Here is a 24118-nt window from a genome sequence, read left to right as displayed (position 1 = left end):
CTTATCAAACATATTTAATTAGTCTACAAATTTGCTATTATTTCTGATAATTAGGTTTGGGTCTTTTGCTTTCTGCAAAATAAATTATCATCAAGTTTGATAATGACGATTGACCATATTGTGTTCAGGGATAAAACACATAGCAAGATAAACCATTAGATGTAGCTGAGTCTCCAGGCATGTAAAAAAAACAGCAGAAAATTGGTATTGTATGAATAAGTTTTGTTTGTTTTTTAGCAGAAGTGTATCATGGACTCTTTTTCTCATAGTTGATAAAGCACACCCATCAGTCCAAGTATTAGTAAATGTGAGCCTGACCATCCTGCATAAGTGAAACCTGCAAAGAAACCTGTACCAATTTTGCCAAAAGAAAGTAGCTTCTTTAGCTGAAAATAAGAACTAATAACAATCAGAATTGATTTTTCAATTACAGGGGAAGAAAGGTCCATGGACCAATCATTGTTTATTTCTCTTTTTTACATTGGCAATTGCGTTTTCAGCAGGCATAACTATCAAACATACTAACCAAATGAACACTTACTCCAAAGTGAAGCATATTTCATAGTTTTTTTTTCTTTGATGAAAAAGAAAAGGTTGTTTAAAGTTCATAGTATAGAATTTAAACACATATGTGGTAGTAGAATTGTTTTAGACCGCAGACAAACATCAGGATGGTCAGATCTGCATTCTGTTTGCCCAGTATTTAAATCAGCTTGGCTGTTTCTTTGTTGCCTCAGAGGACTACGTATACACTTCATTTTAAAGACACTGGTAGATAAAATAATCTGATTCAGGCTCTCTGAATTCTGGTTTATGGAATTTGAGCTTTAAGAAATCATTTCCTAGTCAAAAATATGGCATCTATTTTTCTCCTGTTGTTTAGGGAAGGCTGGTTTTGCTCAGTTTATTCAGCTCAACAGCCAAACATATCGCATAGTCAACTTTTTCAATAAAACTGATCCCTAAAGAAGAGCTAAAGCAGTAGGGCAAATCCATCTGTAACAGTGGTCATACTAGATATACTTTGGCAAATCTTAACATCTAACTTTTTCACTGTAGCTTTAATATTGTTTTCTTCCTTTAAATCTCTTCTATTCTCACGGCAAAGGTCAGAGCCATTTTTGGAAATGCATTTTTTTAGATCTGTCAGAGGCTTTTCCTTGTCAAACTAGCCACTGTAATATCTGCAGGAAATTATTAATTACCTCTTGTTCAGACTTGCATTTTCTTATCTGTCTTTCCAAAGACAGAATTCTGACACTTCCCAAACCACAGGCAGGAAGAGAAATCAGTAAATTCACATTGTGGATGACTTTGAAAATCAGCAATTCTGTTTTCATTCCAAGCTGCAATGGAAGATAACTACTAAGCTCTCCACAGAACAGCAATGTGAAAAATGTTGCTGTACTAATTTCGATAAATGAGGACTGAGGAAGGTTAAGAAAGTGCAGGCTTCCGATTTCAAAAGCCCCTGGGTTTGCTGTGGAAGCTGGGGCTTGTTTGTTCCCTTTCAGCCCAGGTACTGGGATGGCAGGAGAGGGAAGGAGCATCTGTGATTCTCTGATTTCTAGACTACTGGGGCAAGGAATCTGAAAATCCTGGACATTCCTTTCCAGGGGGGCTGCCAGGACCTGTAGGGCTCCTGATATTTCTCACTTTGGGGAAAAAAAATATATTGCTTAGTAGGCTGTTTGCAAGCCAAGACATGAAAAGCATTCCCTAAAGCCTGTCTGCTGAATTTCTGAGGAGCTCAATGACAAAACCATCAAGAGTTCAAGCGGGATGCTAAGGGAAAAGTGCCTCTTGTCTTTGATTTAAAATGTATTCCTTAAAAGTTCACTAACAACTGTAATTGTAGGTGAGGAAAAGCAAGCGGTCTGCATAATGACGGCTGAACATCTCAGGGAACGTTGCCAGCAGCGACCAGCTGCAGAGTCAGATGCAGCTCATACAAAACTTCTCACACAATTTCTGCCTTTTGATGTGTCATGGTGACATCAGGTCTGCACTGGCTTAAACCAAAACTGATCTCCTTGCTCAGTTCTATAGATACACCTTTCCCTGATCTTATTACTGAGGTCTGAAATGCTTTTAGAGTCATCTGACAGTTGTCCACAGGACCCAGCAGTCAAAGACAGATCTGGACCACAAGGCATCTGAACCAAACTGCAGTGTTAGCTCAAACTCTCTTTTTTTTCAGAAGTTACTATCAAGAAACAGTTACCATTTGTTGAAAAAATTAACTAAATCTGTGCTATATCCAAAAAATACGTTTCAACATTGATTTTGTTTGTTTTTAAGCCACCTTTTTTGTTTCCCTTCATGTAGCCTAGTCATCTTCCTCTATGTTTGCCTAGTGGTCTGAAAGACCTGAACAATCAAGACATATGTGGTCATTTGTGTGGCAGCAGTTTGGCATCTTAGTTCAGGACACAACTGGGTATGTGTTTTGAGGAGTGGAAAGAAATCACCTTTTTTTGTTAGAAAACAAAAGGTTTCCATTCAGAGGGTGGCACATTACAGCACCCAGTTGCATTTATTTTGTGGAAGCTTCTTAACGCTGAAAGACACATAAATTTCAAGAGAAGACTCTAAAAAGACCAAGCTCTAGTGCCAAGTGATATGTAGTGGTATGAAGGCTTTAGTAATCACTCACTTCGCAGGTATTTTAAATGGAAGAAAACCTGCTCAGAAAGCAGGCTGTGTTGCCTACCACACATACTGAAACACTGTGTATCTTCACAAGCAGACGAAGCAGTGGATTAATCACTTTTGGAAGAACTGCCTCAGGTTAGAGTAGAAAATTGGAAACACTGGAAAGAGTAAAGGCAAACAAGCTCAGTCTGGAAAAGGTAAAAGTCTTATGAGTCCTTTCTGAAAATACTTCTTTGTGACTTGATGTGACTTCTGCAAAGACCACCTCTGCTCATGCTGAGAGAGGAAGGGCATGTAACTACTGCAGCTGTTGGTGTCCTATGCTGTGTGCTCCTTCTGAAAAGGTCACAGGATCCCTCTTTCTGATAAAGTGGACCTTCTGACTTGCAGTGTCAACGTTTCAGATTCTTCTCTCAAATTTCTCTGTCATTGTTTCTCTGTTGCTCTCATCACTGTGATTACTTGTCAGCAACAGTGGCATGGTAGCACTGGGGTAATTATCACGTTTGTTCCACATGTTCATGACACTGCAACATCAAAGGAGTTATGAGAACATATCTACCTGCAGGATGTAGACTCTACTGTTGACTTCAGACCAATCTTCCTGTCACCTAAAGGTAGCTGTTCACTTTATAAAGCATCCTCTGTGTTCTCAGTTCAGTATTTTAAGCAAAACTTACAGCCAACAGTCCATCAAGATTGTCTTTGTTTGCTCTGGGGACACCAGACTACTTCCTAGCAGCTTCTACCAAGCACTGCACTGAGAAATCCTTAACAGAGCTATTTAAGTAGAATTATTTTGAAAAAAACTATTACATATGTACATTACAGTTGATTTGAATAGAGATGCCTGACTGTCCCAGATACTGTTACCCAAATTGCTCTCGCTCATGGGATAGCTGGCTAAACTGGCAGAGTGAGGCTGTGTTTCCCAGGTACTTTAATTCTGTAACTAGTTTTTCCCAATTCTGTATACCTGCAGAGCAAGCATCGGTTCTGGTTCAGTTATATTCACAGGCAAGTGAAAAAAAGAGAATCCTCAGGGAAAAAATATAAAATGTTTGTTTAAATAGGCAATGAGGTGGATTCTTCTCTTAGCTTTATTGATTTAAATAAAAGTTGTTTCAGTGACATGAAAACTAGATTTATATAAGAATAACTGAAGGGCTGCATCTGGTTCACTGCTTGTGTTGCAGTGACAGCTGGGCTTCAGGTGGGCTTGCTGGGGAAAACAGACACTTCCAGATGGTCATACTGACTTCAGTGACCAGCTCAATTGCACAAGAAACGATGCAAACGTCAGCTGTGCCAGGGGAAGAGTAACACAACTGCAAGTTACTTAATTCTGGTCATACTTCCGTAAGAGAAAGTGCAAGTTTGCAGCCTCTTCTCAGCTAGGTCACTACAAACACTGGCCAGTTACAAAAATCCCGTGTTTTACCTGTTTGTATGTATTCTGACTTAGCCCTTCCATGCTTTTAAGGGAAGAAGGAGAGAGGTGAAAGCCCATAGGACTTCAAATGATGCCCATCGTGTGGGGAGAATCTCACACTGATGGGTTCTCACCAGCTTACCTGAACACTTAGTCTGTTGAGGCGGATAATTGTATTTGCTTTCTGTATTTGTTTTCCAGCAAAACACAACGAGATAGCAAATCATTTCTGTAACAAAGGTGTGAAACCTCAGTGGCATCACTGTGCTGGAGCCATACTAAATGTCTGCTGGAGAGGCTGCTTCCAAGACAGCTCCGAAAACAGGCACTAGAGAGGTATCTTGACACTGTGCTCCCTGCAGAGCCATCTGTGGGGGAGGGGAGCTGCTCCCTGCACCTCCCTGTTAGTTGAAGGAGATGACTGTTCATGACGTAACAGAGGTCTCGCCACTGATACCATTGTTGTGCGTTCCAAACTGGTAGCTCCATGGAGACTGGAATCCCAGCTCCAAGTGCCCTGGATTCGCCCCTACTGCCAGAAGAGCCCACATTTACTTAGGGATCAAGGTTAAATGTGTGCCCGCAGTAGCCTGTAGTTGGCAGAGTGTAGTTCAAGCCTGTGCCCAGGTCAGTGCAGAGGACTGCCTGAGCGGCCTAAAAGCTGCTGCCAGTGCTTTTAGCCTTTACCCTGCAAGAGCTGGCTGAACAGGCAAGAATCCTCTGCTGAGCTAAAGGCTGGTTTGAATCATTTCTACAGCACAATTTGTCTAAGCACCACTGAGAGTCTGGATTGAGGACATCACCTCTTTATATTGAACTGCTATAAAATCTTTTATTAATTTCAAGTGGATCACCATCATTTTCCTGCTTACAACACACATCCAGAGCATGGACAAAAATACCATAGAAGCAAAGACAAGAGGAGAGGCACCTTGAGTCCAATCTTCCAAGAGCACAGGTATCTGTTTCACTTATTTATGCCAATTAATAGGAGAGAAGCAGGGCTTCTTGCTGCACTCTCAGAGCCCTTCTGCTGCAAGGTAGGGGTTGTCACCCAAACCTTATATATCCTTATCACTTGTCCTTATGTTTTCCTGTAATTTCTCTCTGTAATTTCTCACTGCATTAATGAGTGCTCACCAGGACCAAAAAGACCACTGGTGTCATCAGATGCAGTCCTCCTACTGCCATAGGCAACTACATGTAGCAGGCATGTGGGCATTTAAGTACCCAGAAGGGCAAGTGTCTTGGTTTTTGTAGGTGCAAGAAAGGAAATTAGCTGCAGGCTCTGATTCCTGGCTGGTAGATTTTATCCCATAAAGTGGAAAAAGGCTAGAGGTGATATGCCTGTGCCCTTTTAGGAGTCCGAGTTCCCAAAAAAGGTGAGTTCCCAAGAAAGAGGGGATGTGTTCTCTAGCACGACCAAAGGTGATGGTTGCTAGACCTGCAGGTGATGGAGTAGAGTTGTTTATGGGAGTGGATGTGAAGAGCAGGAGAGCTTTTACACCAGCAGAGCCACAGTACTCAGGGACTTAGAAGGTGTGAGGCATGGCCTTGTGACTTTGCATGACGAGTTTTGTGTTCAAAAATGTCCATAAAACATTTGCTTTATACACCACCAATTTATCCTGTGCCACAAGGTCCTTTCTAATGCTTTACTTGAGTCTTGTAGGAAAAGCCCAAGGAGCCCAAGTGTAATGTGTCACAGACAGAGGGGCAGTAAGCAGAGCAAGCACCAGCAAGTCTCCACGTTTCTGCTATGGCAAGGAATTTGTTAAATTTGCAGCCAGTTTGTACCCCTTTGTTCTCATGCCAGCATTGTTTAGCTACTCTCACAAGACAGGCTGTCTGTTCTCTGTGTAGCCCTTCTCTGCATCTTCTCCAGAACTGTTTTATTCTCAAGTATGAGAGCCATGATCATCTACTGTGTTCTGGGGGAAACACCAGAATTTTGTACAACTGCATCAGTACTTCCCTACTTCTAGTAGAGAAATAGTGTCTTACCCAAGGCATGTTCTTCTTTCCTGTGACAGTTGAAGATTTATTTGATTTATTTGTTGCTTATTTCAATTATCTTTTGTGTATCTTAGCTCATTTAACTTCTGAAAAATCTGACCTTAATGCTATGCACCTCTGTCTTTACATCACAGATATCTTTGCTGACCAGGATTGTTTGGTATTTGTGATTCCTAAGCACTTCCCTATAGTGTGCTTTTAAATTTTTTTAGAAATCTTTTTTAATGTCCTCCCTACTCCCCCCACTTATTCAGGCCTAGAGTGCTTCCCAATAAGATTTTTCTCTTCCTTGGAATATATACGTGGGATAGTTTTTATACCTTTGATTTGGATACATTCCAATCTCCCTCCATGTTCAAATCTCCCAGCTCTTCAGTCTATGTAAATTCACTAATGAATTTCCATAATTTGACAGAAGTTGAAAAATTTAATTGCCAACCTGCTTCTGTTTGTTATTCTGTTCAATGTCAGTTCTGAACAGTTGCTGAGTACTCAGCCCAATGCTGTTTTCTATGGCCAGGGTTTTTTTGAGGGTCTTCAGTACTTACTAATTTGGAGTTACCTCTTTTTGTCTCAGGGACTACTGAGAAGAAATCTGGCAGCTATCATACACACGGTTCACTGGGCCCAAGTTTATGATTAGAAGCCTTTGTTTCCCAAATAGTATCTGGGAAGTTAAAGTTGACCATGGCACAATTCCCAGTAGTGTTTCTATAATAATATTTCAGTAACAGACCTCTTCTTGCACCATTATATTTTAGTTGCAGACAAGAAAGGCCAAGTTTCAGTGAGGTGTTCAAATAAAAACCATACACACCCCAAAAATAAAGGCTGTGAGCAGGTGGTCTGGGCTGCTGGAAGTGGAGCTTCCTGTTCATATACAGTGGAGAATTTTATGATGAATTAAATGAGGATGAGTTAAATGACAGATGGCTTATTTTTTAATAAATTGCAAAAATCATTTGGTGTTTTCCACTTGTCTGGATTGTTATAAATAAGAGCCAATAAATCGATTCTGAGTCAATCAATCGATTTTATTTAGCAAGCGGTAATTAGGCAAAACAGCGCTGGGTGACCGGGGGAAGCTCAGTTCCACCAACAGGCACACCAAATCAACCTTTCGTATGTGCTTATATACGTTATGCGTTCGTTTACGTGCTGGGAATTTCCGCCTCTGGAACTTTTGTTATCTGTTGCAACATCCGAGCGCTTTGTTATCTGTAACACCATCTGGGAGTCCTATTATCTGTGGCACCATCCGGGAGTCCTGTTATCTATGACACCATCCGGTAGTCCTGTTATTTATGGCACCACCTGGTAGTCCTGTTATTTATGGCATTGTCTTTAACTACTACTACAAGGTTCTACAAAACATAATCAAACTCGCACAAGCACAGTTACTGCTTACAATAATATGCATAATACAATTGAATCCTACTCGATTTGTTCAACATTAAAAATTTTGACCATCACTTATTACAATTCCCCCCTTTTTTTTTTTTTTACTCATTTATTTGTTGATCAAATCGAGTTACCGCTTTTCGGGCTAGTAAGGTCATTTCAGCTTCTTCATCAGTTCCATGTTTCTGTAGCAGCATAAGGTGTACCCGCTCTACACGGTTTTTAACTAGTCCAATAAATCGATTTAGGATACATCACATCTTCTTGATGATATAATATCCTTGGAATGATAGTAACTGACATGCAATACTCTCGGGAACTGTTAAACACTTTTAAAGACACACATGGAGTAAGTCCCGTCCTGGAACATATCCATTTTGTTCTATTTGGGGGAATAATATATCCTGTGGTTTTATTAAGGCTTGGTATGATATTCCCACAAAGTGGTCTCTTGGAATTTGGTACTTTACCTGTACAAGTCCCTATTCCAGTTACATGTTGCATAGTTATCCCTCTTTTCTGCTTTTCCCAGGGACATTGAATAGGCATAGACTCCTTGTTTATGGTATACCGACGATTATCCCGTATAGCTTCATAAAAGGGTGGATTAACATTATAACACAACCAGCAACCCATGGTTAAGTTGGGTTGAGTATAGTTTAGAGTTTGATAAGCAGCCAGAATAATTCCCCATAAGAGGATTCAAAGATTCCGGGGCTTCAATATTCAGAGATTTCAAGGCTTCAGTGACAGTTTCCTCTATTACTATTATATTCTCCTTCTCTACTGTCTTTGTCTCCCTACCTAGAGGGGTCGGTTTAACTTCTTCTTTCTTTATGAGAAACATGCTTCCTCTATCAGCACCCGGTCGATAATATCGCATTCCCCAGGTTTTTCTAACAAACCATCCACTATGTTCAGGGTTTGTTATGTTAAGGAATATATATTCATACTCGCCATCACTGTCCCGCTCGTTTCGGTTGCGAGGATAACCGAGTTTTAGTCGGTGGCCTTGGTTCGAAGGAGGAATGCATCCTACAGGTCCCCATCCAACCTTTAAGAACTTATCAGTATTTGCCGGAGGAATTGGCCAGCTTGAGGCAATCATTTCACACCCCCAGTAAGAGCAGTAATAGTGTCCTGGAGTATTACAATACGAGGGCCCTGTGCTGGGGCACATATAAAACCCCATTTTGTTAAGGCATGGCTCAATCTGAACTAATTGGCATAAGGTTACAGTAAAAGAAGGTGACCCTGATGTGGTCTGTTGTTGTATTATCGTTTGGTCCTCCCATCGATAGAGGGTCCATTTAAAAGGTTGGTGAGAACTCCCCTGCTTTATTGCTATTATTACCGGTAAGGTAAGGAGGATTAGGGAGAGCAACCCGGCCCCTGGCTGGCTGAAAATCAGCCAGTGGAGGTTCATTTTGTTGAGGGTTGTTCTGCTTAAGGAGCTGCTTTATTTTAGAAGTCTTCGGAGGCACTTGCCAATCCCCACAAGGATACCCCTCTGCCTTGCCCTGGGCCTACTCTGTTGCTTCAGAGTAGCCGGATAAGTTATCTTCTCGGCAGCAGTTGTAGTCTTCAGGGGACTGCCTCCTGAATTCTCTCCTTGTTCTGTCACAACCCACTTTCCAATATTGAACCCAATAGGGCTATTTTCAAATACAAGGGTTTGGCCACTGTCCCGAATCCTCACAGGGTTTGGAACACTTCCTGTATCTTTTCTTACCAAAACGCTTCTTACACTTCCTCTTGGTTATTTCCCAAATGTCTGGACTTATCAGTGATTATTAATATCCTAATGGTATCTAAGGTTTTTTTTCCCAACACTCATTACACCATCGTTCAACATAAGGAAACTTTTTTTCACTGCTGTATCCCGCACCCGTGACACACACGACATACCCACGGATTGCATTGCTTACATACAGGACATGCAATGTGCGACTTATGTAATTCCTTACAATTGTCCATAAAAAGCCTAGTATCCAGGGCTATGCGTCACGTGTCTGTTTCCTCTTGAAGGTCAGCTTCAACTCATACAGTTTCCCAGTGACTTCCCAGTCTGTGTGCAGTATAGGACCTTTTACTCGACTAGCGTGTGTCCATCCTCTTTCCACGGTGCAGACTGTGATATCTGTGGTGAGTAAAACAAGGAAAGGTCCCTCCCAGGACGGGTTAGCGATGATTCCCTCCATGTTTTTATGAGTACTTGATTTCCTGGTTTGATACGATGTATTGCTATATCTAAAGGTGGTCTCTAGACCACCAGACCTCGCTTTAACAGTTCTTACGAAGCCACACAAGCACAAAAGGGCCCGCGGGACTTCACCACACAACGCAGGAAGAAAAAAAAAAAAAAAAAAAACAAAGAACATATGTGGCAGGGACAACACCTCCCCCCCCACTCTGCTCGGTCCCCTGGACAGGAGAAACGGCACAGGAGCCACAAAGTGACCTTAGACAGGTGCCACTGTTCACTGATCAACCAACTGCAAGTCTGGTTCGTGCTGCCAGAGATGCACTTTGCAGACCTACAAAACCCAAGAATTTGCCCCAAATATTTCTGCATAGCACAGCATCAAACACATCTTAGTATCTTATTCAGTCTGGAATTCACACCTCAATCTATTGCGATTATGGAAGCTACTGAAAAGTCAATGAAAGGGGTTCTATGAGAGTTGGTCCCCACACTGAACACTAAAACACATGTAAAATAAAAGGGGGCAAACTTCCAAGTCACGATTAGGGACGGTGATAGGTTTGACTTTTTTTCAGATTCACCTCCCATTAAAGCAAGAGAAAAGTGCAACTTTGCAGCATGTTTGTTCATGTCAAGTTTTGACTCAAGAACACATTTTGCAGTAACAAAATATGGTCTATAAAGTTGCAAAGTGCACAAGCTGAAGGCACAGAGTACAAGCACATAGGAAAACAGATTTCAAAATACAATGTAACAAAAAAGAAATCTGGTATTTAAAACTCCCTGACAGAAGATACATTTATATGGGACCAACTCTTAAAGGTGACAATTTTTAAACTAATGAACAAATATTGTACAATAACAAAGTTTTATTCTTATTAAGTAAAAGCTCCCGAAAATACCTTGAAGTTTAAAAACTAATACACTGACGTGTTAACTAGTTTTAAGAATGTCCTTAATATTAAGAGTGCAAAAAGGATTCTTCCATTCTAACACTTTTTGGAAACTGCTGATTCCAGCTGCCCATTTCTTTTATTACCAGCAATGCAGCTTTCTTAGCTTCCTCATCTGCTAAATTATTCCCTCTTATTTGCGTGGAGGTTCCCTTCCGATGGCCCTTTACATAAACTACCGCAATTTGTTTGGGCCCTCTTAATGCCTCCAAAGTTTGCGTTATTAAGGTCTCATGTATTAATCCTTTACCCTGAGAATTCATCAGTCCCCTCTCTTCCCAAATTTTTCCGAACGTGTGAACCACCCCATATGCATATTTAGAATCTGTAAATATTGTTCCTCTCTTATCTTTTAACAACTGTAATACCCTCAATACTGCGAACAGCTCACAAGCCTGCGCTGGCCATCCTGAGTTAAGGGGACCTGACTCCTTAGTTGTCCAGCTGTTTCCATCTATTATAGCGTATCCTGACTTCCTTTTCCCATCCACTACCCGTGATGATCCACATAAAAACTCCTCTTCTTCTTCTAAATCCTCTCTTACCTTGGTATAGTTTTACTTTCAATTCCCGATCTTTTATTTCTAAACTAATTCCCAATTTGACCATTAAATCCCTTCTTAATAGGTTATATTCAGCTTCAGGCACTAATAAAAGGGACCCTATCCCTATTCGGGATGGGGATTCTATTTCTACCCCTTTAATTACTAGTACAGAAAAGGGGTCTCCTTTTGCTCCTATTACTTCTATTTTCTCCGAAGATGGAGCACATCCCCGGGGCACAGTTTGGACAATAGATCTTTCTGCCCCCGAATCTACCAGGAATTCCATTTCCTGGCACTGGGGACCTAACTTTAATTTTATCAAGGGCTCTGTTGTTTTAGGAGTCCCCAGCAGATAGAGCCCCTGACACCCCTACTCAGCATAATACATTTTCTCATCCTGTATACGTTTCCTACAGCTCCTTCGCATATGTCCCTTCCTCTGACAGTAAAAATATTCGATTTCCTTCAAATCCTTCAGTCCGACTTGACTTCCCTGAGGTGGCCCATTCCCACCTATGCGTGGTGGCCCTCCCTTCTGTGGAGCCATCCTCTGTACCTCTCGAACTGCCGCTACTAAAATTTTAGCTTGCCTCTTCTGAGTCTCTTCTTCCCTTCTCACATAAACCTTCTGTGCTTCCCTTAGCAACTCATCCAACCCTTTCTCTTGCCAATTTTCCAATTTTTCTAACTTTTTTTTTTTTTTTTTTTTTTTTTTTTTAATATCCGGCCATGACTTCGCCACAAACTGTGTTTTTAAAAGAGCTTGCCCGACCGGTGTCATAGGGTCTATACCGTAATAAAGCTGCAAGCTCTTTCTTAGTCTTTCTAGCCATTCTGTGGGAGTCTCATCTTTCTTTTGTTGTTCTTTAAAGGCTTTATTTATGTTCTGCCCCTGAGGGACAGATTCCTTAATCCCTTGGACGATTATAGTGCGGAGATCTCCCATATGGCCCCTGTGTTCCGGGTTTTGATTATCCCAGTTAGGGCGCTGCTGGGGCCACTTAATGTCAGCACCCGGCCCTTGTTGGTGCCGTTGGTAAAGATTTAGGGCCTGACAAATCCAATTCTCATATGGCCCAAAAATTGGCCAAAATAAATGATCTGGTCTAATCTGCTGGTTTCCCCAGCCATGCATGCAATAGTAAACCATCTTTTCCCTATTTTTGTTTCGCGTGCTAGACCTCTCCGTGGGTCCCTTCCCAGTGAACACAAGGCCCAATGAGGATTCTCGGGGAATATCTGGCAACCTCTCTGTGGGTCCCTTCCCCATGAGATCAGAAGGCTTGCCCTTCTTCTGTCCCATCTTCCGGAGTGTCTTCTTTTCACACACACACACGCACCCCTCGTTCGTGGCTCACGCCCTCGCGGGCTATGAGAACCGCACTACTAGAGAGTCCCGCCCTGCCTTATGGCAGGGTCCACACTCACTTCGCTTCCTCCCCAAGCCGGGGGGGGCGTCTCGTTCATGCACACTCCAGGATACCCACCCCAACCGAACGGAATCGCTTTCTATACTTACCCTCCCTGGGGTCTTCGTCCGGTTCTTCGTGCACAAAGGTTTAAGGGGTTCAATTCTTTTGCCTAATTACCTAAATTTAGGGTTCGGAGGTTAAGGTTTCAGGGCAATCCTCTGTCCACTCCAGGGCCGTCTGAAAACGGGACGGGGCGCCTCCCTGAAGTTTAAGAGTCCCTCCCAGAGATCCTTAATCCGAGTCACGGCACCAAAATTTGTTATAAATAAGAGCCAATAAATCGATTCTGAGTCAATCAATCGATTTTATTTAGCAAGCGGTAATTAGGCAAAACAGCGCTGGGTGACCGGGGGAAGCTCAGTTCCACCAACAGGCACACCAAATCAACCTTTCGTATGTGCTTATATACGTTATGCGTTCGTTTACGTGCTGGGAATTTCCGCCTCTGGAACTTTTGTTATCTGTTGCAACATCCGAGCGCTTTGTTATCTGTAACACCATCTGGGAGTCCTATTATCTGTGGCACCATCCGGGAGTCCTGTTATCTATGACACCATCCGGTAGTCCTGTTATTTATGGCACCACCTGGTAGTCCTGTTATTTATGGCATTGTCTTTAACTACTACTACAAGGTTCTACAAAACATAATCAAACTCGCACAAGCACAGTTACTGCTTACAATAATATGCATAATACAATTGAATCCTACTCGATTTGTTCAACATTAAAAATTTTGACCATCACTTATTACATGGATGAAGTAGCTAAACACTGAAATGGAGGGAGTATTGTACTAAGATTACAAATGTCTTGGATATTGGTCTGTTGATCATATTGACATGGGTCAGGTCTGGCTCCCATTTGGAACAGGAGCAGAGCAGTAAAAAAGAAAAGCCTGGTTGTGGAGACCAAGGCAGCCTTTTCTGCTACAGGGCTGCTCAGTTCAGCCTGGAGTGCCATGCAGGAAGGATTCCCTCTTCTGCACTGCCAGCCCTAATTCCTGTGGGTACCTATTAAGAGTCTTCCAACCTGTTGCAAGTGACCATCTGGCTCATAGCAATGGTCATTACTTGGCAGAAGTTGTAAGCAGATTAAGTCAATCAAGGGAAGAAATGCATTTAAAATTTTCCCAGCTGTTGTACCTACCTCCAAGGCTTAGAGTGCAGCTTGAATTCTTAAATGTAAGAAACATGCAAAGCCCTCTTCTCCTTCTCAGCCCATGTCTGCCTCTCATTGAAATTAGCCTGCTGTTCATATATGACAAGGCTTCTAGCAGCTTCTATCATACCATTCCTGATTTATAGTGGCTCACCTAGCCTTCTCACCCTCCTTCTTCTTCTTGTAGTCTAATCACAGGTTTTTTATCACTTTTATAGCTCTGTTTTGTGTCTGGTCTTGCTATGTCATGTTTTCAACCACAGATCTGATCTGAAGAGTACCTGGAGGAAAAACTGTGGACCGGTTCCCAGATTTTTGGCTGCTGCAAACCAGTAAAGGAATCCAGGCCAATTAACACTGGCTAAAGAAGTGGGCCAAAAGTTTGAAGTTGTAAAGTTAGATATCTGAGAGCTGCAGTGGCTGCCTTAGCACTTGTAATAATTACTTGACTGTACAGGTGAAGCCAGCAGGACACAGGACAGAAACTTGGGGATCTGGAGGCCAGAATGATAGTCTGTGCAAAGGGGAGCCAGAGTGAAAAAACAGGGAGGTCTTTTTGGTAAAACACAGAGAAAGAAACTGGGAATTAAGCTGCGCTTAAAATGGCAAAGGCATCTCACATGCTGGCTTCTCCTTGGGAAGGAGACAGGGAGCCGTGAGTCCTGGTGTGGTACTGTAGGAATAACAGAGCTGTCATAAAAGGACAGGTGTTTCCTCTTCCAAAAGCAGCGTATGTCAGTCAGCTGAGCAGACGAGGCCGAGTTGGTATGGAGCCACAGGCTCAAGGATTTCTTCTTCTCTTTGAGCTCGGAGCCTGTCTGCATTTGGCACCGGGGCTGGGACCCAGCAGCAAACTGCAAATGAGAATCTCCCACCACCCTGCTACCCTTTGGGTGGTTAGTCCCTCCTACGCACCACTTCACCTCTCTCCTTCTCCCAGTCTTTCCCTGTGCCAGATGCCACAGCCAGCATCCTCTGCGAACAGCAGTTCCCTGTGTATCCTGAGCTACAGGGTGGGAAGGTGACTGCCATGTGCCTCTCAGATGGGTGGGAGAGATGGGTCTTGAGAGGTTTGTCTCCTGTCAGGGAAGGAAGCATCAGCTTTTGCCCTCTTTGCCTGAGGGGAGCGCTGCTTTTGGTGCTGTTAGGCTTTACTTCGGGTTACCTTTGGATGCATGTGGAGGTTCAGTGATGCCAGTATACTGGCAATAGGGAAGGATGGAGGGGACAAGTGAAAAAAACAATTTCCACATTACAGTATAGTTTAATGGAAATAAGACAACAAGTAGTGAGGAGGAATCTGTGATTTAATGCTGTTCTTGACCTGGTGAAAATCACTTAGATGCTCAGGATGCATTATTCCATAATTTTGCAACCTCTTTCGCCTTCTCCTTCCTGTTGTTTTGCTAGCAATCCTCCTCAAGTGGGTGTGCTTTCACCTATTTCCCTGCATATGCCTAGTAAGCATAAAGATGTTCAGTGCCTATTGGATAACGTATTTCTTCACGGGTTTACAGATGCTGTTATATATAGATTCGTGCTTTGAGGGCTTAATTTTCATTGGCAAATGGCACTTCCTAATGTGCTCACCACTTCAGACTGCATTGGACTGGCTGGCAAGGAGGCCGTCTCAGCCTACCTGGGTTACCTCCACGACATTTCTTGCCATCATGTTTTGTTTGCCAGACAATGTACAGGAGCACTGCACAGCCCAGGTCAGGAGAAAACTGTCTGTGCACTCTCCAGAAAAAGCAGTCACTAGGGACCACAAAAGCAGCCTGAAGTAGCTCTTTGGTTGACCAGGTTTTGGAAAAATGACCTTGAAGTAGGTGGGGGTTGTGTGCTCTACAATCAAGACAAATGCTGTGGGTTGTCTTACAGCAACTAATCAGATTCTTTAAAGCTCCTGGGACAGGCTTTAGCAAGTTGTGTCCCAGCAAAGAGTCTCTGGAAGAAACATAATGTGACCACAAATCAGTGACTAAATGAACTATACAAGGGGACTGGTGTTTACTACAGCTTGAGTGGTCAGTGCAGTGGAAAGGGGTCCCCTAGCATTTGGGGCAAGGGGACTGAGAGAAACTCTATGAAATCATTGCTGATACTATTTGTGTGCAACAGAATATGTCCCAGATAAGTGATTCTGTATACTTTCTGCCAAATAAATTAATTTGTGTTGCAGATTAGTTATTAACTTCTTGCTTGTACACATCATTTTGAAAACAGCTAAGAACTATTTTTTTTCACTATATTAACTATTCAAATTGTCATTTCGATATTTGAATTTACTTTGAAATATTCAGATGACAACAAACACCAGTTTCATTGTATTGCTGGTCTTGGACAGTTACAGTTGACAGAAGAAACTAATGTGAAATTACATTACTACAGATTAGATTATTACATTGTTTGACCACTGAAGTTAGTATTTGTGATTTTGCAGATATTTTGTAGATATTCCAGATAGAGGTGTATTTGAGTATCTTAGATACAATTCCTTTTGTTTGTTACACAAACTGCCTTTAATGCAAGGGAATAAAACTGTGAGCAACAGGTCCTCTGTTCACAACGCTACACCCCCTACGGACTTTGGCTGCAAATGCGAATGCTTAAGCTCTTCCCAGAGTTAGATGCCTTGGGCAAGACTCCCAGAAAATTGACAAGCACATAACTTACAGCCAGCTGTGAAGTCAAATGACTTCTTCTAAGTCATCACATAGTATCACCATAGGAACATTGCATGTCTAACTAGCTTCAGAGGTGCATCAGTAACTTGAGTTGGCCTCTCTGAGGCAGTGGCTCAGTCCTACTAACAGCACAGTCATTTTATTCACTCCTGTGTTTTTCAGCCTGCCCAAAGAGCCATGCTAGACAGCAGCACCCAGGTTTGCTGGTGTGAAATAAGCTCATGCACATGAACTCATGCACAAAAGACGCAGCTGCAGCACACACATCCTGTCTGGAACAGAGGCAGGAATAGCATCCATTTCCTTAAGGTTTCCTACACTCCTCTGTGGTGAAAAGTCCCAGTATCTTGTTCTGCAAAAATCTGACACATCCCTAAAGCAAGTTCATCCTGTATCCTAAACAAAGGTGAGGCCTTGCAAAATAAAGCAAGGCCAGAACAAAATAATACTGGACTACGTAATTTAAGACTATCATGAAACGTACAAGCAAGGGGAACAAAGCGAAGTCACATAACCCATCTTCTCGTATCTCCTAACTTCGGACTCCTTCATCATGCAACCTTAATGATATATTTTTTTTAATTGGTTTTGTGCCTATAGTACTTAGGTTAATTGAAGGGTAAGGAGAGCTAATAGGAACAAGATATAGCAGAGTTAAATAAACTAATTTTAGAACGCAGATAATTTAGCTAATACACTTTGAAGTGCCTTGGTTTTATAAAGGCCAGGATGTGAAGGTTGAAGACCTTTGGAACACTGTGGGAGAAAAGGGGCAAAAGTACAAAGGTATTTTCAGCTCATATTATAGAGGACTTAACTTTGGTTCCCAGTCCAGAAGACATTGAAAGCCATCTCAGTGGGCTACAAAGTGGGGATAGTCCCTTAAGAATAGACAAAACTTCCCTGCTTTTAATGTTATTTTTATTACATGTAGAAATAGACTGCATAAAACTGCCTCTGAGAACAGACTGACCTCTGGTCATTCCCAGTGACAGGCACCAAAAAACTCAGGAACTATTCTTCTAATAAAGGAAGCATCTTGTTCTGACACAATGCTAAAAACATACTTCAAGCTTCCAGAAGTATCATACAGAAAAGTTTTGGATTAGAAGTGATGAGGATTGTAATGTCTGAAACAGGAGAGGACAATTCAATTAGTAAGAACCCCTCAGAGTTTTTCTAGCATGATACACTTGATACAGCACACGATTTCAGATTAGCTCTTGGGTTTTTTATCCCCTTTATAACTAGCAAATTTATTTATTAACTTTATTTTCGAATAGTAAAGCCCAGTCCCGCGTGGCTGGTTGCTGTAGTGTGGAGAGAAGATCTTCCAGGAGCCCCATGACTCCTGGGTTGGTCATACAGGGTGAGGCTTCACTTTGCCCCTGGCAGCAGCTTTTAAGAGCTGATGGCCGGAGCTGGCTCGAAGTGGGCAGGATACTCAGAAATAACTGCTGTGGCTTTCAGTTTACTTGGTTTCCCCCCTGCACCCCCGAGGTGACAATCAGTTTGCTAACTAGCTGTTAATTCGTGGAGGCTGAGGAGGTGGCTAGAGGGGTGGGGGGGGTTTGCTGTCCTCCGCTCTGTGGGTCTCCCACCCTCCGGGCTGTCTGGGCGGGCGCGCAGGGGGAAGGCTGTGGCCCTTGGCGAGCCACTGGCCCGGGAAAGGAGGGTGAGTGCCTGCGGCTCCAGCTGGAAGCCAGTCAGAGGAGATACGCTCATTACTGGGGAAGGAGACTCTTTAGCTTTCTTCATGGGACTCTCTCCTCCCCCTGGAAGGCGTTGGTATAAATTGAGGAGGAATTTCAGCGGACTCGAGCCAAGTAACATCTCTGTCTAAACATACAACGCGCTTCCTTTTATGTTTTATCTTGCAGAGGGGGATAAGCTGAAACAAGCCCTCCTCTTCATCCTTATCATAAACACCACCAGGTGGGAATAAAGCTGAAGTTACCGAGAGGCTGCCAACAACAGGCTGGACGGTTCTGAAAAGCGACAAGTTCTGTCCTCCTGTCTCGGATGGTTTGAAGATAAAATATCTGCACGGCTGACAACTGGTGAGTGAATATCGCTGCTTTACAAAGTGTAGCTAGCTCTGTGAATCTGTGTGCATAGGTTGGGAGGATCTGGTGGATGGTGTCTGAACCCGTATGACTAGGTATGCTGGAAGTGCTTGTTACCGAATTTGACAGCATTTCTTCTGTGAGACATCTTCTCACCACGCTCTTGTGTTATTTCAGGTGGGAAAGCTTCTAGCTAACCCTATGTAAACTTTATACATGCTTCCAATTTTAAAACCTCTTTCAGGTAAGTACTGATGGCAGCAGCTGTCGACAACATTGCTGTTCAGTGCAAATTACCACATGTTCAAAGGCAGAGCTGGCTATTCCGATACATCAGCGTGTTCCTTGTTTAAAATGTTCAGGGAACTAGTTGAACTTCCAAGAGGGATGGAGCCTGTCTCTACAAGCCTCCATTGAAGAGAATATAATTTTAATCGTCTTGAAAACTGGTGAGATGAAATGTCCCGAACCTTTCCCAGAGGTTCCTGGGAATTTCCTGCTAAAAATTAACATCGCAGGGTAGCAGGGACCACGTTACTGGTGGGGATGAGCCTGACAGACGCATTTAGATGCGCCTGAATGCCGCACACGGGCGGCTGATGCTTGTGGCCGCCTGCGCCGGCGGAGAGGCCGGACTGAGGCGCCGCCCGGGACCGGATCTCGCCCCCGGCCGGAGAAGGGCCCCCCGGGGCGGCGCTCCCAGCGGGCGGCGGGGGCAGCGGTGGGGAGCGGGGCCTTTCTCCGGCCGCCGCCGTGGGGAGCGGGAGGAAGCGCCCGCGCCGCGCTGTTGGGGGGTCCGGCGGCCTGCCAGGCGCCTCCGCCCAGCCAGGTAGGCGGCCCAGGGGCTCCTGGGGGTGGGGGTAAGCGAAGGGGCCGTCCCGTTTTCCCGGCGGCGCCTGCCGGGCGCTGGAGCCGCTCGCTGCGCCCCGGCATTTCGGAGCAGCCCAGCTCTTGGGCTGGGGCTGCAGGGAGAGCCGGCGCCCTCCCGCAGCCAGCCGGCGCGCCGGGCTGCCCCGGGCCGCATGCTGCCGCCACCTCGGGGCTCCCCGCGGGCGGTGAGTCGCGGCGGGCGGGCGCAGCTGCGGACAGCGAGCCCTGCTAGGGTGCTGGCATTGGAGATAAGGGGTGGGCGGCGGTGGGACGCCGGCTGGAGGCTCCGGGGCCGGGCAAGGCGGGGGGAAAGCGGGTTCATGGGAGCAGGGCAGCCCCACGCACGGGGAGCTTCTCGGCAGAGCTAGCGGAGACCGCAGCGGTCCGTAAATAAAATTGGAGGGGAGATGCGTGGCTTCTGCTAAGCTGCTTGGGTTGGGTAATCCCACCGTGTTGCCATGGCTGCTGGTCAGGCAGTTTCCGATAAAAGATTGCTTTTAGCGGGGGTACCGAAAGAGAGAAGCTGCCCCTTGGAAATGCCGAGGGCCTAGAGGAAGGAACAATGGCTCTGTGGGTAGTCTCTGCTTTAAGCTATGCAAAGCCATAACTTGCAGTTTAGGGAAGAAACAAACCCTGGAAGTTTTATGTTCTCTGCTTTTTTTTTTTTTAAGTCCTACTCGGCAGTGGGGGTGGTGTTTCTATTTTAATTATTGCAAGCTGTGAGATCAGTCTTGCTGTCCTTTCTCAAATTAAAATTTCTGAGGAGATGAACAGCTGATCTATTGGGATTTGTGGCTGTTGTGCCTCTTTTACCCAACTGGAACGTTGTGTCCACATTTCTTCATCTTTTTGTCTGTCTCTTCTTCACCTGCTTTATGCTGAGCTATTGTTATGTACAATATCGATGCAAAACGAGAAAGGATGAATTTTGTGATGGGATGAGATTACTTATTTTAGCCTGGCAATTCTATTGTGGCTGAACTGTGTAAAACTCTTGTATATAAAAATATATAGCTTCTATTGTGGATAATGTCATGGTCCCTCTTAAAAAAATACATTCAGGGAAAGCTTAAAGGAAAAAGGAGCGAGCGTATGGAGTGAGGCTTCCTACTCATCTGTTCTGAACAGGAAATACTCCTCTCTGGTTAGTTCACAGAGGTGATATTTCTGAAACTAAATTAACTTTCCTTCCATATCTAAGATTGCACCAGCTATATGCTTGTTTTTCTTCCCACCTACATGAAAGAAATCTACAGATCTTTCTTTCCAGCTTGATGCAGTACCTGCTTGTTTAGCATGCCTGTCTCTCTGCTGAACTGAAGAAGAGACAAGTTACTCTCTAAGCTAACCGCTGTTTATTAAAGCAGCAGTGTTAAAGGTGGATGAGTCCCATGGTGTCCCCGAGGGTCATCTTGGCCGTAGGAGACCTCTCCTGTGTGTGGGATGTATGAATCAGGCAGTGAGACTCCCAGTGACCAAATACCCCGCTGTTCAAAACCAGGAGGAAAGTTTCTCTGTGGAAGCAACGACTGTTTCTCTGTGGAAGCAGTTGCAGAGTGTGTAGGCAGGAGAGCAAAACCTGAAAGCTGGCAGGAAGATCACAAGTGCCCCAGTCCTAAGTGGTAAAGAAGTGGGGAAACAGGCGAGTTATGGTGTTTTGGCTAGACAAGGTGATTGGCAAGATGTTATTTTGATATGTACAGTGTGCTGCTAAGTGTGCTGCTTTAGCAATTACCCAGGGGAGTTGCCTCACTGAGGAGGAAGTACAGCAGCCAGAGTGGTGATGGGTCTCGTTCACAGTGGCAAGTGGTTGAGGGTGCTTCTCCTTCACCACTGCCTCAGACCTTTGAAAGCTTACAAGCAGAGACAGTTTTAGAGGATTTTGAATCATTGTGGTTGTTTTTGGATAGAAAGCAGCAGGGAGTAGGCATAGTCTTTCTTACGATAGCTTCTTCGTGCCATTAGTGCTTTTATCTTGGGCTTGTTTTCATTGTTAGTTTCTGGGCACACTGTGATTAATGCCTTTCAGTAAAGGTTTGATCTGGCCACCCAAGACAGGCTTGGGAAAGTTCTCATAAACCTGCTTTCACTGATTTGTGGTTTTCTGCTTCTTGCGTGTTGCCTCATATGCTGCTGAGGGTTGCTTCAAGTATTTTGATCTGGAACAGGCTGCAATCACATGGGCATTTGAAGATACAACTTGCAAGACCACACCACGGACTCAAAGGGGCTTGTGAGGAAAGGCTCTTTTTTACTTCTAAGCATGAAAGGTTGTTTTTACTGTGTGTACGATGAGAGATAGTCTGCTGTGGCACCCTAGTTAAGTGCATTTTAGGCGCGGACTCAAGATTACTTGAAATATCTCTTTTTACAGACATCTTTCCTTACAGATCCTTGCACTGTTTTAGCTAAATTGGTTTAAATGTGCACTGTGCATTTAAGAGGAGTTTAATTTAGCAAATTTAGGACAACTCATTTGTTGTTCATTTGAATAACTTGTTCATCAATTTCTCTGACCTTATAGAGAAGCTGGTAAATAATATTGGGAAATTAATTTATGGGGTAACTGTACAGGGTTTTTTGTTTTTCAGAGTCTCTATTTTCTACCATCTACTCAAAAGACTAAAAGCTTCCTAGCAGAATAAAAAGCCACTGAGCTTCCCCATTAATCCAGTTTCTTTTGCTTCCATTTCTGTTATGCTATGTATGACTAATTCTGACTAATTCTTCAAGGGAAATTAAAATAAAACTGCATTTACTTATTTTATTATTTGATGTTCGAACTTCTTGAAGTGTTAAATCTTTCTTTCATTGTCCTGCTACGGAAGAACCTAAACCTCAGGTTTTCTTGATGTGTATTGAGATTGGGAAGAAAATGTGATGTGCAAGCTGTTGTTTCATTTTCAAGTCACCTTTCAGTAATGCGTGGAAATTAATCTGCTCTCTCTTTGCATTTCAGTGTATTAACCACTGATATCAGTAGCTGCTATTTGTGCAGAAGGCTTGGAAAGGTGGAAGGTGATGAGCAGCGCTAACTAGCATGTGCTATGAAGCAAAAATAGCATGTGCTTTGACCACAGTATCACTACCTTGTTAAAAATGCATTGAACAAGTGCAGGTACAGAATGTGGTAAAATATTTCATGGTGGTGCTTCTTGCTGCGTTCTGTGCCTGTCATCTTCAAATATCACATCCTTTTAAAGTTCATTTTGTTTGGGCGGAGTGGCTCTTCAGTGTTCAAAACTGGACATTCTTTGGTCTTGAAGGCAAAAGCAAAGCCTTTATCTTAAGAGGGAGACTTTTTACAGCGCTGCCCACAGAGTGTGCAAATTTGGGTATTATCTGGTGGACGCTTAAAAGTTCGCCTGTAACTGTTTTGTGTTGCCTTCTCTCCCAGCCCCGGCAACAGCAGTAAAGCTGGAGTACATTGTGCTAGGGCTGTTCTGTACATTCCAGCATCTATAGAGAGCTGGGAGGAGCAAGGCAAAAACTTGAATAGACCCCACTTGCCCTGGCTAGGAAGGGAAGGCTGGAAAACTTGAGGAGCCACAAAGCTGATCCTCCCTCCTGTTAGAAGGGCAGGGATGGAGTAATCAAGGAACTGGTTTTAAGAGCAGACAGGAATGAAATGAAGCTCAGACTTGATCATTGAAGCTCTTCTTAATGTTTGTTGATTTACAGTGCAAGTTTCTATTCCCTTAGCAGGAATATTGCTTGGGTTTTGGGCCTCTAGCCAGTAGGAAACTTTATTTGTGAGGTAGGTGGCTAGCAGTCTTAGATTTCCATAGACTCTTCAACTCGCTCATAAAAGAACAGTTTTTTGCCCTTGTGGATACAGGTTGGAAACACTCAAGTAAGCATCAGCTGCTGCAGAGCTTAGAAAAGCTCTTTGTTAGATGGGATCTGCAGATGGACACTTGTGCAGCACAGCAGCAACCGGCCGCTGGTTTCTTTCCCTGCTGCTTTTCAGAGCCCAGTGGCCAGCAGGGAAATGACAAGAGTGCGAGGGACACATCACTGGCTCACCTGGAGCCTTAGCAGAGACAGGCAGTGGAAATGTGCATATGTAATGGCCATTTAATAATACAAAACGTGTGTGGGCATATGAAATACAAATGATAGCACATGTGGGATGGGCGGAGGAGTTGTCACTTTCCCAGGGTAAGAAAGGAATTAAAGTTGTGGTTTTGTCATTATGTTTCTTCCAATGTGATTATTCGTTTACGTAGTTTCCTCCTGGGCAGCTAATTTTTGCAGGTGTTGCACTGACAGAGTTTTTTTGGCTACGTGATGACCTGTGTGGGCGAAATGATCTGTTTAGGCAAGGAAGCATACAAGCCTCCCAGTGTAACACAGGGGACAGTGCGGGGGAAGGAACTTGTGGATTTTTCTCCCTGCAAGGAAGAGAGAAGAAAGTGCTTGCTGCTTAAGAGCTGTTGCTAAATGAAATCACAACCTTGTTCATCTTTTGGCAGTTAAAATACATATCTCCTGTTTCTCTGATGTTCTTGAATCGACTTGTAGATGTCCTCCACCAGTGTCCCATCTGTTTACCCTGGAAACATTATTACCTTGATCTCTACAGTGCTTCAGGTAGGCAGTGTGTGGGACTGAGACCAGGTGGAGGGTTAGTGGTATAAATGGGAAATGCTGTGTA

At 43.6% G+C, this 24118-nt stretch overlaps 1 protein-coding gene and 1 long non-coding RNA gene across 11 annotated transcripts in view; one reads left to right on the top strand and one right to left on the bottom strand.

Annotated features, from left to right (window-relative positions):
• Nucleotides 1-7116: 7116 nt before the first annotated feature.
• LOC135579441 (uncharacterized) lies at nt 7117-13425 on the bottom strand. The gene is made up of 2 exons (XR_010472520.1): nt 12728-13425; nt 7117-9644 (listed from the first exon to the last, which is right to left on the bottom strand). It is a non-coding gene; the product is annotated as an uncharacterized LOC135579441 (long non-coding RNA).
• A 4764-nt stretch (nt 13426-18189) lies between these two features.
• The window catches only part of ST3GAL6 (ST3 beta-galactoside alpha-2,3-sialyltransferase 6), a 46399-nt gene continuing 40470 nt past the window's right edge, over nt 18190-24118 (top strand). For 2 of the 10 annotated variants that reach the window (XM_065062541.1, XM_065062521.1), the window contains exon 1: nt 19504-19646. Coding sequence is in view for 2 of the 10 variants with exons in the window: in XM_065062504.1 (XP_064918576.1) it covers nt 23964-24054 (91 nt within the window). In the remaining 8 variants the exon portion in view is untranslated. The other 8 variants (XM_065062518.1, XM_065062504.1, XM_021299658.2 and 5 more) reach the window with 8 other exon arrangements.

Source organism: Columba livia, chromosome 1, assembly GCF_036013475.1.
Source record: "Columba livia isolate bColLiv1 breed racing homer chromosome 1, bColLiv1.pat.W.v2, whole genome shotgun sequence".
In the NCBI taxonomy this organism is placed as follows: Eukaryota; Metazoa; Chordata; class Aves; order Columbiformes; family Columbidae; genus Columba; species Columba livia.
Note: the sequence above shows the minus strand (reverse complement) of the source record. Positions and strands in the feature narration are given on the sequence as shown.